We start from the raw sequence: 12,761 nt of genomic DNA, 5'->3' as shown, positions 1-12,761 counted from the left end.
CCGAGACAGGATCAGTTGTAGCATCTGTCTCTCTTCGTTAGCTCATGGGTGTCTCAGGGACCCAAAGAGCAGACATCATCTCCAGAGTGAGAGGAGACACTGGAGGGGGGGGACCTACCTCTGGGTGACACTCTTCCTTCAGTATCAGACACCTGGAATGCCCGACCGCAGCCAAGATAAACAGGAGCTATCCCGGAGACACAGGAGCCAAGTCTGTGCTTGTTTCATCTGGGAGACTAGGTATTACCGGGTGAGGATCAGGTGCATGAGGTCACAGAGAGATCACACAAACCAATGGATAATACGCAGGATTCAGACACAGGAGCTGATATGACCTGTAGACACTGCGAGAACTTTTTTTTTTTTAATTTACAGCCCCAATGAGTCAGCTGATACGCTCTCTTATAGTGTGTGTGTGTGTGTCTAACATTACCTGCAGCTACAGAAGGCGGGCACGGGGATCTGGAAGCTGTAGTTCCATTTTCAGCCAGCCGGTCTGTGTCCAGCGGGGAAGAAATGCTGCCGGCGGCAATTGGTTGAGAAGACTCCATCGGCGGCGATTGGCTGCTGCTGCAGTGCACACCGCACACACAGCGCGTCCTGCAGGACCCACTCAGTTTTTAAAATTGGGTCCCCAACTTCCTGTAGTGCGTAAAAACACGCTATAGTACGTATTTTGCGATCACTGCCCTTTGTGTAAAACCATAAGTTAAAACCTATGACTTTGTAAAATAATTTTGCAAAAGTCAATCGGTCCTATAAACAGGACCAGATTGCTTACAAAAGTTCTTTGAAACATGTAAATATGGTAGCAGACCCTGAACATATTTGCATTTCCGTTTTACACAAATGCAAATAATGAGAACAAATAATATGTAGGCATGAATAAACTGGCAATGCAAATATTTGTACAGTTGTTCTGGCTACACCAACAATTCAACTGTGAAATCACTTTTGCATAATTGATCATAATCAAATGACTTTCTTGAGGCCTCCAAGAATAATAAGATTATTATTATTATTAAATGGTTCTTTATTTTTTTGCGGTGGATGTGTGTGGCCAAACTGCTAGAATCAGGAGTTTGTTTTAGCTGGACCTGGATGACAATTTGCTGTCTTATATAGCTGCCACATGCTACTGACCACTTATGCCTGCGGATTACTCAGTGGGTCACGAGGCGGTCTGGAGATAGAGCAGCAGCAGAGATCCAGCCCGGCAGGGACATATGGGATTCCCAGGCATACCTGACAGGGTCGGACTTCAGAAAAGAGCAGGACGTGTTTGGTCCGCTTGCTGTAGTTTGTCCACTACAGGTCTAGCAGTTGCGCTCTAGTCCCCATCACCCTCACAGCTCTCAGTGGCTACTATGGACAATATGGAGTAAGGCCCTGCCCCTGCACACATGCATTGAATAACAGAGCAGTGAAAGCCGAAGGCCACAGATGTGAGTGGCGAGAAGCAGGGTGTGCAGACATTTGACAGATGGGGTAAAGAGGGACAGGGATGAGAGACAGGAGGGTGAAAGATGTGAGGGAGAGTTGTAAGACATATGGGGGAAGGGTAGACAGATGGGAGAGAGATGGGATGGAGAACGGATGAGCTGGGAGGAGGACTGATCATGGGCAAATGGGTGTGGGACAGATGAGAGAAATACCAGGGGGGAGAAAAGCAGATGAGAAATGGGAATAGATAATTGGGGAGGACAGATGACGTACATGAGAATGGGACAGAGATGATAGAGAGACGAGGGAATGGCACAGAGATATGGCAGAGACGAGGGAATGGCACAAAGATATGGCAGAGACGAGGGAATGGGACAAAGATATGGCAGAGACGAGGGAATGGGACAGATGACTGTTCCCCCCCCCCCCCCCCCCCCCCCACTCGTTCCCCCATCTCAGAGATAAGAGACAGATGGGGAAACGGAACAGATAATCGAGATATGGGGGAGGGGGAGGGAACAGAGGAAGGTATAAGAAGGTAAGAAAAGACAAATAAAAAAAAAAAAACCCTGCAACATCGTTCGCGAGTCAGAATACTAGTGAATTGTATAATTTTGCATTCAATCCTATTATGTAGCTTTGAGTAAACTATTCTTTTGTTGGTCATTTAGACAGCCATTAGGTTTAATGGAAGGAAGTCTTGTATACATCTCTTGTACTCTTAGGGGGAAATTACATTGTTTTAGATTTCCCCCACTAGGCATCTATACAGTATGAATAAGCATCCGACTGAGCAATTCAATTGTTGCTCCGTTCGGACGCCTAAAGCTGCGGGGGGACACATTTCTTCTTGCAGCCTCCTGAGGTAAAAAATTAAATGTGTGCAAAGTCTGGGTTTTTGGGCACTCTAATGGTGGTTTGGGTGCCCTAACCATTTCTTTAGATTGGATTAGCTCCTGTGCGCAGCTAAAGCCGGTGCTTGTAGCCTTGATAAATACTAATGGGCGCCCAAACGGAGAAACCATTGAATTGTTGGCATTCGGTATGAAACACTGCCGGCAGTTCAAATCCCGGCAGCGCCAGCCTGACACGGAAGGAAATCCTGATTGTCTAGAAGGTAAGTATAAACTAACCTAACTCTACCTCCTAACCCTCCTTTAAGGTGCCTAACCCTAATCCCACCTCTAAGTGCCTAAACGTAACCCCCCCCCCCCTCTTTCCCCGCTGCCTAAACCCAAGTCCCCCTGGGGAGGTGCCTAACCCTAACTCTCCCTCCCCCTAGCCTAACCCTAATCTCCCGAGGCGGTGCCTAACCCTAACTCTCCGTCCCCTAGCCTAACCCTAATCTCCCGAGGGGGTGCCTAACCCTAAATCCCCCTAGGAACCCTAAACCCCCCCCCTCGCGGCTGTGTCCGGTCTCACGCCGTAAGTTAGTTAACCCTCGCCGGGATTCTGTAGTCTGGATGCCGGCGGTCGGCGTTGCGACCGCCGGCATCATAAACTTATACGGAATTGCTGCATCGGGCGCCTTTTCGTATAGATGCCCAGCAGGGGAAGTCTGCAACAATTGAATCGCAGCATCAGTCTTCGCTTATACATCGTTGACAGCTAGCTGATTGGTTGCTATGGGCAACTTCTCCATTTTATCTCTGTAGTTTGATAAATCTTCCCCATACTAATTATCTAAATCGATGTTTCCCAACTCCAGTCCTCAGGGATTCCTAACAGTACATGTTTTATAGTTCTCCTCAGTATTCCAAATGAAATAATTAGCACCACATATGGATTTTTTTAAAATGTCAGCCAGTAATGAATACATCTAAACACCCACTATTAGATCTGTAAAACATGGACTACAGTTGGTAAACATTGATCTAAATCTTTCTTGTACATCTTGTCTATAAGGGGAAATTCAATTTCTGGCGAAGTGTTGCCAGGCATCGTCATTGTGACCAGTTGCACGCATATCAGCTAGTTACTGTAACCTGTGCATCGCAAGTTTTTATACTGGTGTGAGGAAAAACTTGCGCTGCGCCTTTCCAGAACCGCACATAGTGAATTCCCTCAATGAGCTTTTTTTTTCAAATTTATTTATTTTATCATAAATCTTTTAGGTGAACTGGTCTGATAACTCCAGAACATCTGTGATGAAATCGTATCGGGAGCTGGTGGAATTTCTTTTAACGGTATTTTTACAGATATATATATATTTTTCTATTTAAAGTGCCATAAAAGGAAGATGTAACCCGCAATTATTAGTGGCTATTCATTTCCTAGGGAATCGTAATTTTTCTCTGCAGATATCACAGCATGTGCATGTTTATATCATAGGAGGAATTCAATTGCATCACGGCTGCAGCTCTCGTCTAAAATGAGAGCTATTCAATTGTTTTTGGGCGCCCATCACGATCGTGGATGTTGCACCCAGGATGCAGGCCAATAGACGTGTAAAGCAGCTAATCTTGCTTAAAAAGACAGTTAAGGTGCCTAAAAGCCCTACATTGGGCATATTTCTGCTTGCACCTCAGGAGGTCTTGAGCAAAAATCTGCGATAAGTAATGGGCACCAGCCGCGCAAGTAATTGAATAGCTCCCGTCACTTTAGACTGGAGCTATGAAACAATTGAATTCCCCCATAGATTCAGAAGTATGAAAACTAATGGTGTATTGAATGTGGACATTCCTGACAGAGGCAGCAGAGGATCTCCAATTAATTATGTAGAGACCAGTACAATTCTATATATGCTGCTTTTGTGTATTGAACCATAAAGACCCAAAAAAGAGAGTGTAAAGCCTAAACAAAATCTTGTACTATGTCCTCGTATTTCATAGAACATATAAAGCATGCTATCAATGCCAAGTATGCTAAATTCCAGTGCTGCAGGCTTTTAGCCTTTTTAACTTTATAAGGGCCCTTCTGTGATTCATGGGATTAGAAATCCCTGTTTCACCTGTGTCCTGCCCCGCCCCACAATTACAAAGACTTACCCCAGAAAGTCAGTGAGTACCCCCTGGGGTACTATTTCAGGTTGAAATCCAGTACTGTACACAATCAGTATGTATGACTTATGTGTGGGCATACATTACACAATTATCTGGACGATCCGCCTTAGGGCCTGATTCAGAGCCGCTCGTAAGTGGCCGTTCGCTCGTTCGGAGCGATGTTTTCACATCTGCGCGTGCGTACGGATTTTAGTACGCATGCGCAAACCAGTCAGTGCGGCCAGAAATCATTTGTTCGATATATAGCGAATGCCTGCTTTTTTGAGTGACAGGATGAGGCGTTAGTGGGTGGTAACAGGGGAAGGTGCTTGAAAACGGGGAGTGGAGATCTGAACGCAGGCGTGCTTAAAGGTCAAAACGGGCGTTTTAAGGGTGTGCATAATTAAAACAGCAGCGTCATCGACCATGTCACTTGGTTATTTTATAGCCAGAACTGCTCGCAAGATTGTGGTAGGAAAAACCAGCCACAAGAATAGCGAGCAGTTCATACGCTGTTCGATGTACTCGATTAATCTATTAAATAGCGGACATGACGTCTGATGCGAGCGGACAGGGGGCGTTTTTTTACAAAATAGCGGCCGCAGGTTTTGTTCGCTCATTCAGACATGGAGGCGTCAACAGACCGCAAAGAGCGAACGGTTCATTTGAATAGCCACCCCCTTTTTCTGAACGAACGTCCGCAAATTGCGAACGGCTCTGAATCAGGTCCTTAGTCAGCAAATCACCCAGATAGTTGTACCGTGTATTTGTGTGACCGTTCCTTCACGGGAGGACTGGATAAATGTTCCCTCTCCAGGGAAGGAAGCCAAATATCATGTGGCCATACACTGTGACATATCTCAGTGTATGGCCACGATATCTGCTGGGTTAGAGGCTGTCACGCAAAATGTCTGTTGGTCTGACAGGCATTTTACTTGCCATTGTATGCCCCGCATAGTTTGATGCTTATTCCTCTATAGGTTATTTGCAGGTCGCCGTATCAAAGTCAAAGATGGATAAGATTTTAATGTCATTTTCTCACACACATTCTCTTACTCAAGAAATTAAAAATAGGATTTTAGTACTTACCGATAAATCCCTTTCTCCGATTCCATAGGGGACACTGGAGCATATACAGTGGGGTATAGACAGGTGTGAGAGTGGAGCCTGGCACTTTAAATATTTTCAGAAGTGTAGCTGGCTCCTCCCCCTCTATACACCACCAAAAATACAAACAAACAGCTGAGCCAGGTAGGCAGAGCTGAGGACGTGGAGATAGAAACGCTGTCACTGCTGCTACTGCTGTGTCACAGCTGACACTGGGACCTGCTCACAGACTGTGGGCACTTAACAAGGCAACAAAAAACCGAAGTCTAAGATGGGGGAGGAGTGTAACAGGGGATGAGACAGCAGCAAACGAGTTTTGCATAAGTGCCTTCTCCAGGACAGTGCCCTTTACATCCCAATTTCACTAGATTGGATGATGGAAAAATAGAATATATTAAATGAGTTGCAAAGAACACTATACATAAAATAACTACATGGTTATTATTAAAAACATATATAAAATATACTTAATAAAACAGTGTCATGGTGCTGGTTGCTCCCAGGGAAGAACCACTTGGCTAGAGAAGGTATCAGAGGGGTCACTACCAGCCAGGCTGCTTAGTCCTCAGATGTGAAGGTAGATTTGTGATAGGTGGAGGAAGGGAGAATTTAGGATCATGAAGGAGGAATACAAACCTCTTACAGCACCAGCAGAGTTACTTTCCAACTCTGCTGGTGTAAATGTTGGTAGCTGTCTGTGAGTGACTGCTGCTGCAAGGCCAGGGCTGCACACTGATTTGGATCTCACTGTCTCAGAGAGCCAATCGGAGGTAGCAGAGAGGGGAGGAAAAGAGGGACTGAGGGTCAACGTATGAGGCAGTGAGAGACTGTCTCCAATGAACCCAGCAGTATGAACAAGGGAGATTTTCAGATGCAGAGACACAGCACACAGGATTTAAAGAGAAGAAGCCACCATCGAAACACCATCGAATGATTACCATTCGATGGTGGCAAACATCAGAATGCTGCCATTGAATTATAAAAACACTAACATCGCAACAAAAACATTGATGGTCGGCAAACCTCGACCATCGATGTCATCTCTGTTTTAGATCTAAAGCTGGCCACACACTAGACCAACTTACATCCAACCAGCCAACTTGTTGATTGGTTGGAATGAAAATCTGGTAACGTATGGGAGTAACTGATGATCAGCAATTTGCTCCTAAATGCCAGAAAACAGATGAAAATGGTCGTTCAGGCAAGTTTGTTAAATGTTTGATCTAAACTACTTGTTCAAACAACAGTTTTTTTTCCATTTTACAGCGTTTGGGAGCAAATTGCTTATTGTATTCCTTACCAGATTTTCATTCCAACCAATCAACTAGTTGGCTGGTTGGACAGATAATCTTTAGATGTGTGGCCAGTTTTAGTCTGCCATTTTACCATACAACCCTGCTGGGACTCGCTGAAGGCTGCTTATGAATTATTGCTCCTAACTATTATCACTGTTCTGGAGCTGCCAATAGTAAGTTTTGTGGTTTACAGCTTGCGCATAGGTCCTTTGTGTGTGTGTGTATATGTATATCTCCAAGCGGCTATTGAAGATTCCTGTTTTTGGAGTGGCGGTTCATAGGAGAGATAGAGAGAGATATAGATATGTATATGAGATGTATATCTCACATAGGGACAAGTTTCCTAATCTGTGTGGTGTTTGTATGTTCTCCCTCTGCTTGAATGAGCTTCCTGTTATCTTCTGATAACTCGCTGTATTTTACTCATAAGTTAGGTGGTCTTTTTTCACCAGAGCTCATTCGTTTCTAATTAGGGGCTAGCTTTGGCAGCACATATACTTAAGTTCAAATGAAGAGCCGTTTGTCCTTCCCCGTGGACAACCCAGTCTGCGAGTTCCTTCCCTCCCCTGCTTCAGAATGCTCTACTATGTTACAGAGGTCTGGAGGTTTATTGCATTAATTATCTCCATCTGCTGGCTAATTTATCCAGCGTACATATGCTGCCGTGCTAGATAAATTGGGTTTCTAAGCCTTCACTGCAGGGGTAAATTTTTCATAAGTTTGATCCTGGGTTTCTAGCTCTATCTATTACTTCTGGAGTGATAAGCTTTTATAACTTAAATTATTCAGTTTTCACACCCACTGAGTGCATTATTCCTGTTAGGGAGGATACACTATAAGTACAGTGTTGTTAATTGTATCCATCCCCCCTTTTAAAGCCAGGGTGTAATACATTTTATAAGGAGTGAGGGTAATTATGGTTCTGTTGCCTCGCTATATAGCTTGGCTAGTACTTTTGGGTTAAGTCCACTTTGTGGCATTTTGCTTTGTGTGTGTGTGTGTGTGTGTGTGTGTGTGTTTCTACTTCAGGGTCCATAGGGTATCCACAGGATACCTTGGGTGTGACGTCAGTCGCAGTGCACCAAATAGTTAAGCTTTCAGCCTCCCAGGATGCACTAGGTCCCCCTCCTATACCCCGCCCCCGAGCCAAGGCACCTCAGTTTAGTTTGGTGCCCGGCCGGAGTCGGGTGCACCTGTTGGAGTGGGGGCTAGAAGAGCCCCTGAAGCTTATTCTTCATGCAGCTGTGGCTGCACAACTGGATGAACAGCATGGACAGTCAGTCCTGACGTCCCCGCCGGTACCAGAACGCCGGTACTGATCCGGGGATGCTGGTGGGCGTCTGGGGTCACAGCTAGCGGTGACCCCAGATGCTCCGGACCATGGCCGGATTCAAGGGGGACAGAGGTAAGCAGCGGGGTCCCGCGGTGGGTCCCCGCTGATCACATGGTCCTAAGTCCCCAGGCAGGGGGCTCCCTGGGGACTGGCTGCAGCGTGGAGCCAGGCGACCAACCTGCGCTTCCACTACCCCCTGGGACAGCGGACCGCAGCAGAGCGGTAGCGCTGCGGCGTCCCAGGGGTTAAATGCATGCCAGGGGAGCGCGCCTTCCCTGTCTCACAGCCGGCGCCTCCCCCGCTGCACACAGCCCTCTCTGCATGCTGCCGACTGGTCCTGTGGCAGCGCTCCTCCCCCAGGCCAGCCTCCTCTCTGCTCCTCGGCGGCCATCTTCTCCAGAACGCATGGTGAACGCTGCTGGAAGCGCTGGAAGGAAGCATCGTGGTCTGGGTCCCCCCGCATACCTCTCCTCCGCTGTGGTCAGGTCTGTGTATGCAGCGCTGTGTCCTACCAGGCCCTGTGTCTGTGTAGTTGAGTGATCAGCGCTGTTAGTGCAGGAATTATTATTTTTCTGCATTGTATGTGACTGTGCTAGCGCTGCTGCCTGTAATCTTTTCTTCTCTAAACTGTCAGCTTTATTACTGTCCCTGTTCTTTCTGCTAAAGCCCTTGCGGTGCGGTGCTGCAGGGTGGTCTCTCGCCTATTTAATACTTAATTGGTGAGAGAGGTCACATACGTGGTGCCATCATGTCTGAAAGTGATTTTCCCCTCCGGCTACAGTGTACCACGTGCAAAGTACCGTTAGCGGAGGGGGAGGGTAGCGCGGAGGGCCTTTGCCGGCAGTGTTTGTCCATGGCGCGGCCTATTACGGTTACAGCACCGGTACAGGAGCCGCCCTGGGCTTGTTTCGCTCAGGCGTTAACAGCTTTAGTGGGCCAGTTAGCTCCGCAGCCCGCGTTTACTCCGATGGGTTTGTCCCAGCAGTCTGTGGTGTCGTCACCCATGCAGGGGTTCCCACGACAATTGGTGGTACCCCACAGTCTCCCTATTTCCCCGCTCCCGGGTTCTCAGGAGCCAGCGTGGGTTAACTCCCTGACGAGTTCTGTACAGCACTTGTCGGATGTGTTGCAAGGGGAGTCTGTGATGCGGTCTCATAAAAGGCCGGTGGCGTCTCTGTCCGCTCCTTATGAGGATGACGAAGGGACGTCTGATGATGGGGAGATTCTAGATCCTTACGATCAGGAACCTCTCCATACTAAGGACGCTGATGCTAAGTCCAAAGTATATATTCCTGGACTTATTCGGGCGGTCCGCACAGCCTTGGTGATTGAGGACGAAGTTCCCCCAGCGGCTAAATCTAAGTATGCCTTTTTCAAAGATGTGAAGGGCGATGCCACAGTCTTTCCTCTTTCGGGTCAGTTGGTGGACCATTTAGAGGAGGCGTGGAAACAACCTGGCAAAAGATACCAGCCGCAGAGACGCCTGGCGGTGGCTTATCCGTTCGCGGATAATTATTTTGCGAAGTGGGAATCCCCTCCACAGGTGGATTCTCACGTGACCCGTCTTGTCCGTAGTGCCACATTGCCGATGCCATCCATGTCCTCCCTTAAGGATGCTACGGACCGCAAGGTAGAAATCTGCCTGAAGTCCGCTTATTCCCTTGCAGGGGGGGCAGCACGGCCGGCTATGGCCATTTGCTGGGTTGCCAGAGCGATGGAGCGCTGGGCGGATTCATTAGAGGCTTCTTTTGAATCCGACTGTCCGGCCGATCAGGCGGAGTTGATTGGCAATCTCCGTGATTCGGCCACCTACATCAACGAGGCGGCTCTGACATTAGTACTCTGGTGTCTAGAATTTCTTCAGCAGCGGTAGCTGCTCGTCGCACCTTGTGGCTGCGATCCTGGAAGGCGGACGCAGATTCCAAGAAAGGTCTGGAAGCGTTGCCGTTTACCGGAGAAGTTCTCTTCGGTCCGGATCTGGATAAGATTGTGGCCACGCTGGCGGCAGCCAAATATGCCTGTCTCCCGTCGGCCGCTGCTCCTTCTGGTTCGGGACCATCGTCCTTTCGGTCATCTAGGGCCCAGGGCAGGCCCAAACCACAGTCGTTTCCTCGACAGGCTGGCCCTAAGAAATCGGTCAAGCCCCGGAAGCAGGCATGGAGTACCAGACGTCCGGCCCCCAAGCCAGATGACAAGCCTGCGGCCTGACGGTCCGGGCCTCCCTTTGGGGGATCCCAGGGTGGGAGGCCGCCTGCTACAGTTCGCCCAGTGTTGGTCGACCACTACGACAGACACTTGGGTTCTGGAGGTGGTTTCCCACGGATACGCCCTCTCCTTCCGGCACAGATCCCCGGCTCGCTTCTTCACCACGGGTCTACCATCAGACCGGAACAAGGCTACGGAGCTGCGGAAGGTATTGCACACTATGCTCCAGGCTGGAGTTATAGTGGCGGTTCCATTCTCCCAGAGGGGCCAGGGTTTCTATTCAAATCTATTTTTGGTACAGAAACCCAATGGGTCATATCGTCCGATTCTCAACCTCAAAGCACTCAACAAGTCTTTGCGGGTCCCGAAGTTTCGGATGGAGACCCTACGGTCCATCATTCTGGCGCTGGAACCTGGGGACTACTTGGTGTCATTGGACATACAGGACGCTTACCTGCATGTCCCTATTCTTTGGCGCCATCAACAGTTCCTCAGGTTTGCAATCAGCAGCGACCACTTCCAGTTTCGGGCGTTACCTTTTGGCCTGGCAACAGCACCACGTGTTTTCACCAAGGTGATGGCGGTCATGGCGGCTTCTCTGCGGCTGCAGGGAGTCCGCATGTTGCCGTATTTGGACGACCTGTTATTGGTGGCAGGATCTCCAGAGCTCCTGTTACGCCACTTGGACCTGACCATTGCACTGCTGCAACGGCACGGCTGGCTAATCAACTGGCAGAAGTCCACTCTAATCCCGTCTCGGAGGATTCTGCATCTTGGAGCCTTATTGGACTCGGGACAGCAAAGGATCTTCGTGACGGAGGACAAGATCTCTGCTTTACAGTCAAGGGTGCGCAGTTGTCTGCACAGCCGCCGGGTGTCCTTACACTCGGCGATGAGGTTACTGGGCTCCATGGTGTCGGTGTTCGACATGGTGGAATACGCCCAGTTTCACTCCAGACCTCTGCAGCACCTGATCCTGTCCAAGTGGAACGGGCTGACTCAGTCTCTGAAGTCCCAGACGATTGTGCTCACCCAGGAGGTTTGCCTGTCCCTTACGTGGTGGTTACAGACGACCCACCTCAACAAGGGACGTCCGTTCTGGGTTCCAAATTGGGTCCTGTTGACAACGGACGCCAGTCTTCGGGGCTGGGGAGCAGTTTCGGGTCCACACTTGTTCCAGGGCAGGTGGACGCCGACAGAAGCGGAGCTTCCAATAAATATCTTGGAACTCCGTGCGGTCTTCAATGCTCTCCAGCAGGCACAGCGGTTTCTCCAGGGTCGCCCGGTGCAGGTCCAGTCGGACAACGCTACCACCGTGGCCTACATAAACAGGCAAGGAGGAACTCGCAGTCGGGCGGCTCTCGTAGAGGTCTCTCGGATCCTGGTTTGGGCGGAGCGCAATCTTCCGGCCATATCAGCGGTCTTCATCCCGGGAGTGCTCAATTGGGAGGCGGACTTTCTAAGTCGCCAGGACGTTCATCCGGGGGAATGGTCCCTGCACCCGGACGTTTTTCAACTACTGGTGGACAGGTGGGGTCTTCCAGAAATCGACCTCATGGCGTCCCGGCACAACAACAAGTTGCCGGTGTACGGGTCTCGCACAAGAGACGAAGGGGCGTCTCTGGTGGATGCTCTGTCCGTCCGGTGGACGTTCCGGTTCGCATACCTGTTCCCTCCGGTCTCCCTTCTTCCACGGGTAATCCGGAAATTCAAACAGGAAGGAGGGACGCTCCTGTTGATAGCTCCCGCGTGGCCCAGACGGCACTGGTTCTCAGACCTTCAGGGTCTGTCCGTGGACATTCCTCTGCGGTTGCCGCTACGACCGGACCTTCTGTCTCAGGGTCCTTGCCTTCACCCGGACCTGACTCGGCTGTCTTTGACGGCGTGGCTGTTGAGACGGCCATGCTGAGGTCCCGGGGGTTTTCCAGCTCTGTGGTGCGGACCATGTTACGAGCTCGGAAACCGTCTTCCGCGAGGATATACCATCGCGTGTGGCATACGTTCTTCCAGTGGTGTCGACCGAGAGGTTATGCAGCGCGGGAGTTTCGTCTGTCTCGGATTCTCGCCTTCCTGCAAGCGGGACTAGATCATGGGCTTCGCCTTGCTTCTTTGAAGGTACAGGTTTCGGCCCTATCTGTCTGGTTTCACCGTAGGATTGCTACAATCCCGGATGTGCGCACCTTTATGCAGGGTGTTCTCCGCATTCAGCCGCCCTTTGTTCCACCTGTGGCGCCTTGGGATTTGGCTGTGGTCCTGAGGGCTCTCCAAGGACCGCCGTTTGAACCACTGGGCTCAGTGGATCTTAAATGGCTAACAGCTAAGACTGTTTTCCTTCTGGCCATTGCTTCGGCCAGACGTGTTTCTGAGTTAGGGGCTCTTTCTTGTAGACCCCCTTTC

At 49.6% G+C, this 12,761-nt stretch overlaps 1 protein-coding gene across 5 annotated transcripts in view; it reads left to right on the top strand.

Annotated features, from left to right (window-relative positions):
* Positions 1 to 12,761, top strand: part of ZCCHC2 (zinc finger CCHC-type containing 2) — a 133,464-nt gene that overhangs the window by 63,100 nt on the left and 57,603 nt on the right. For 4 of the 5 annotated variants that reach the window (XM_088471740.1, XM_088471743.1, XM_088471741.1 and 1 more), the window contains exon 4: positions 3,558 to 3,629. The exons of the other annotated variant lie outside the window; for it this stretch is intronic. In XM_088471740.1, the coding sequence (XP_088327866.1) occupies positions 3,558 to 3,629 (72 nt within the window). The remainder of the gene's footprint in view (positions 1 to 3,557; positions 3,630 to 12,761) is intronic. 5 annotated transcript variants of the gene reach the window in all.

The sequence above is a fragment of the Taudactylus pleione genome, unplaced genomic scaffold (genome assembly GCF_031769625.1).
Source record: "Taudactylus pleione unplaced genomic scaffold, aTauple2 ptg000116l, whole genome shotgun sequence".
Classification (NCBI taxonomy): Eukaryota; Metazoa; Chordata; class Amphibia; order Anura; family Myobatrachidae; genus Taudactylus; species Taudactylus pleione.
The sequence above is the reverse complement of the archived record's forward strand: the minus strand, read 5'-3'. Positions and strand labels throughout refer to the sequence as shown.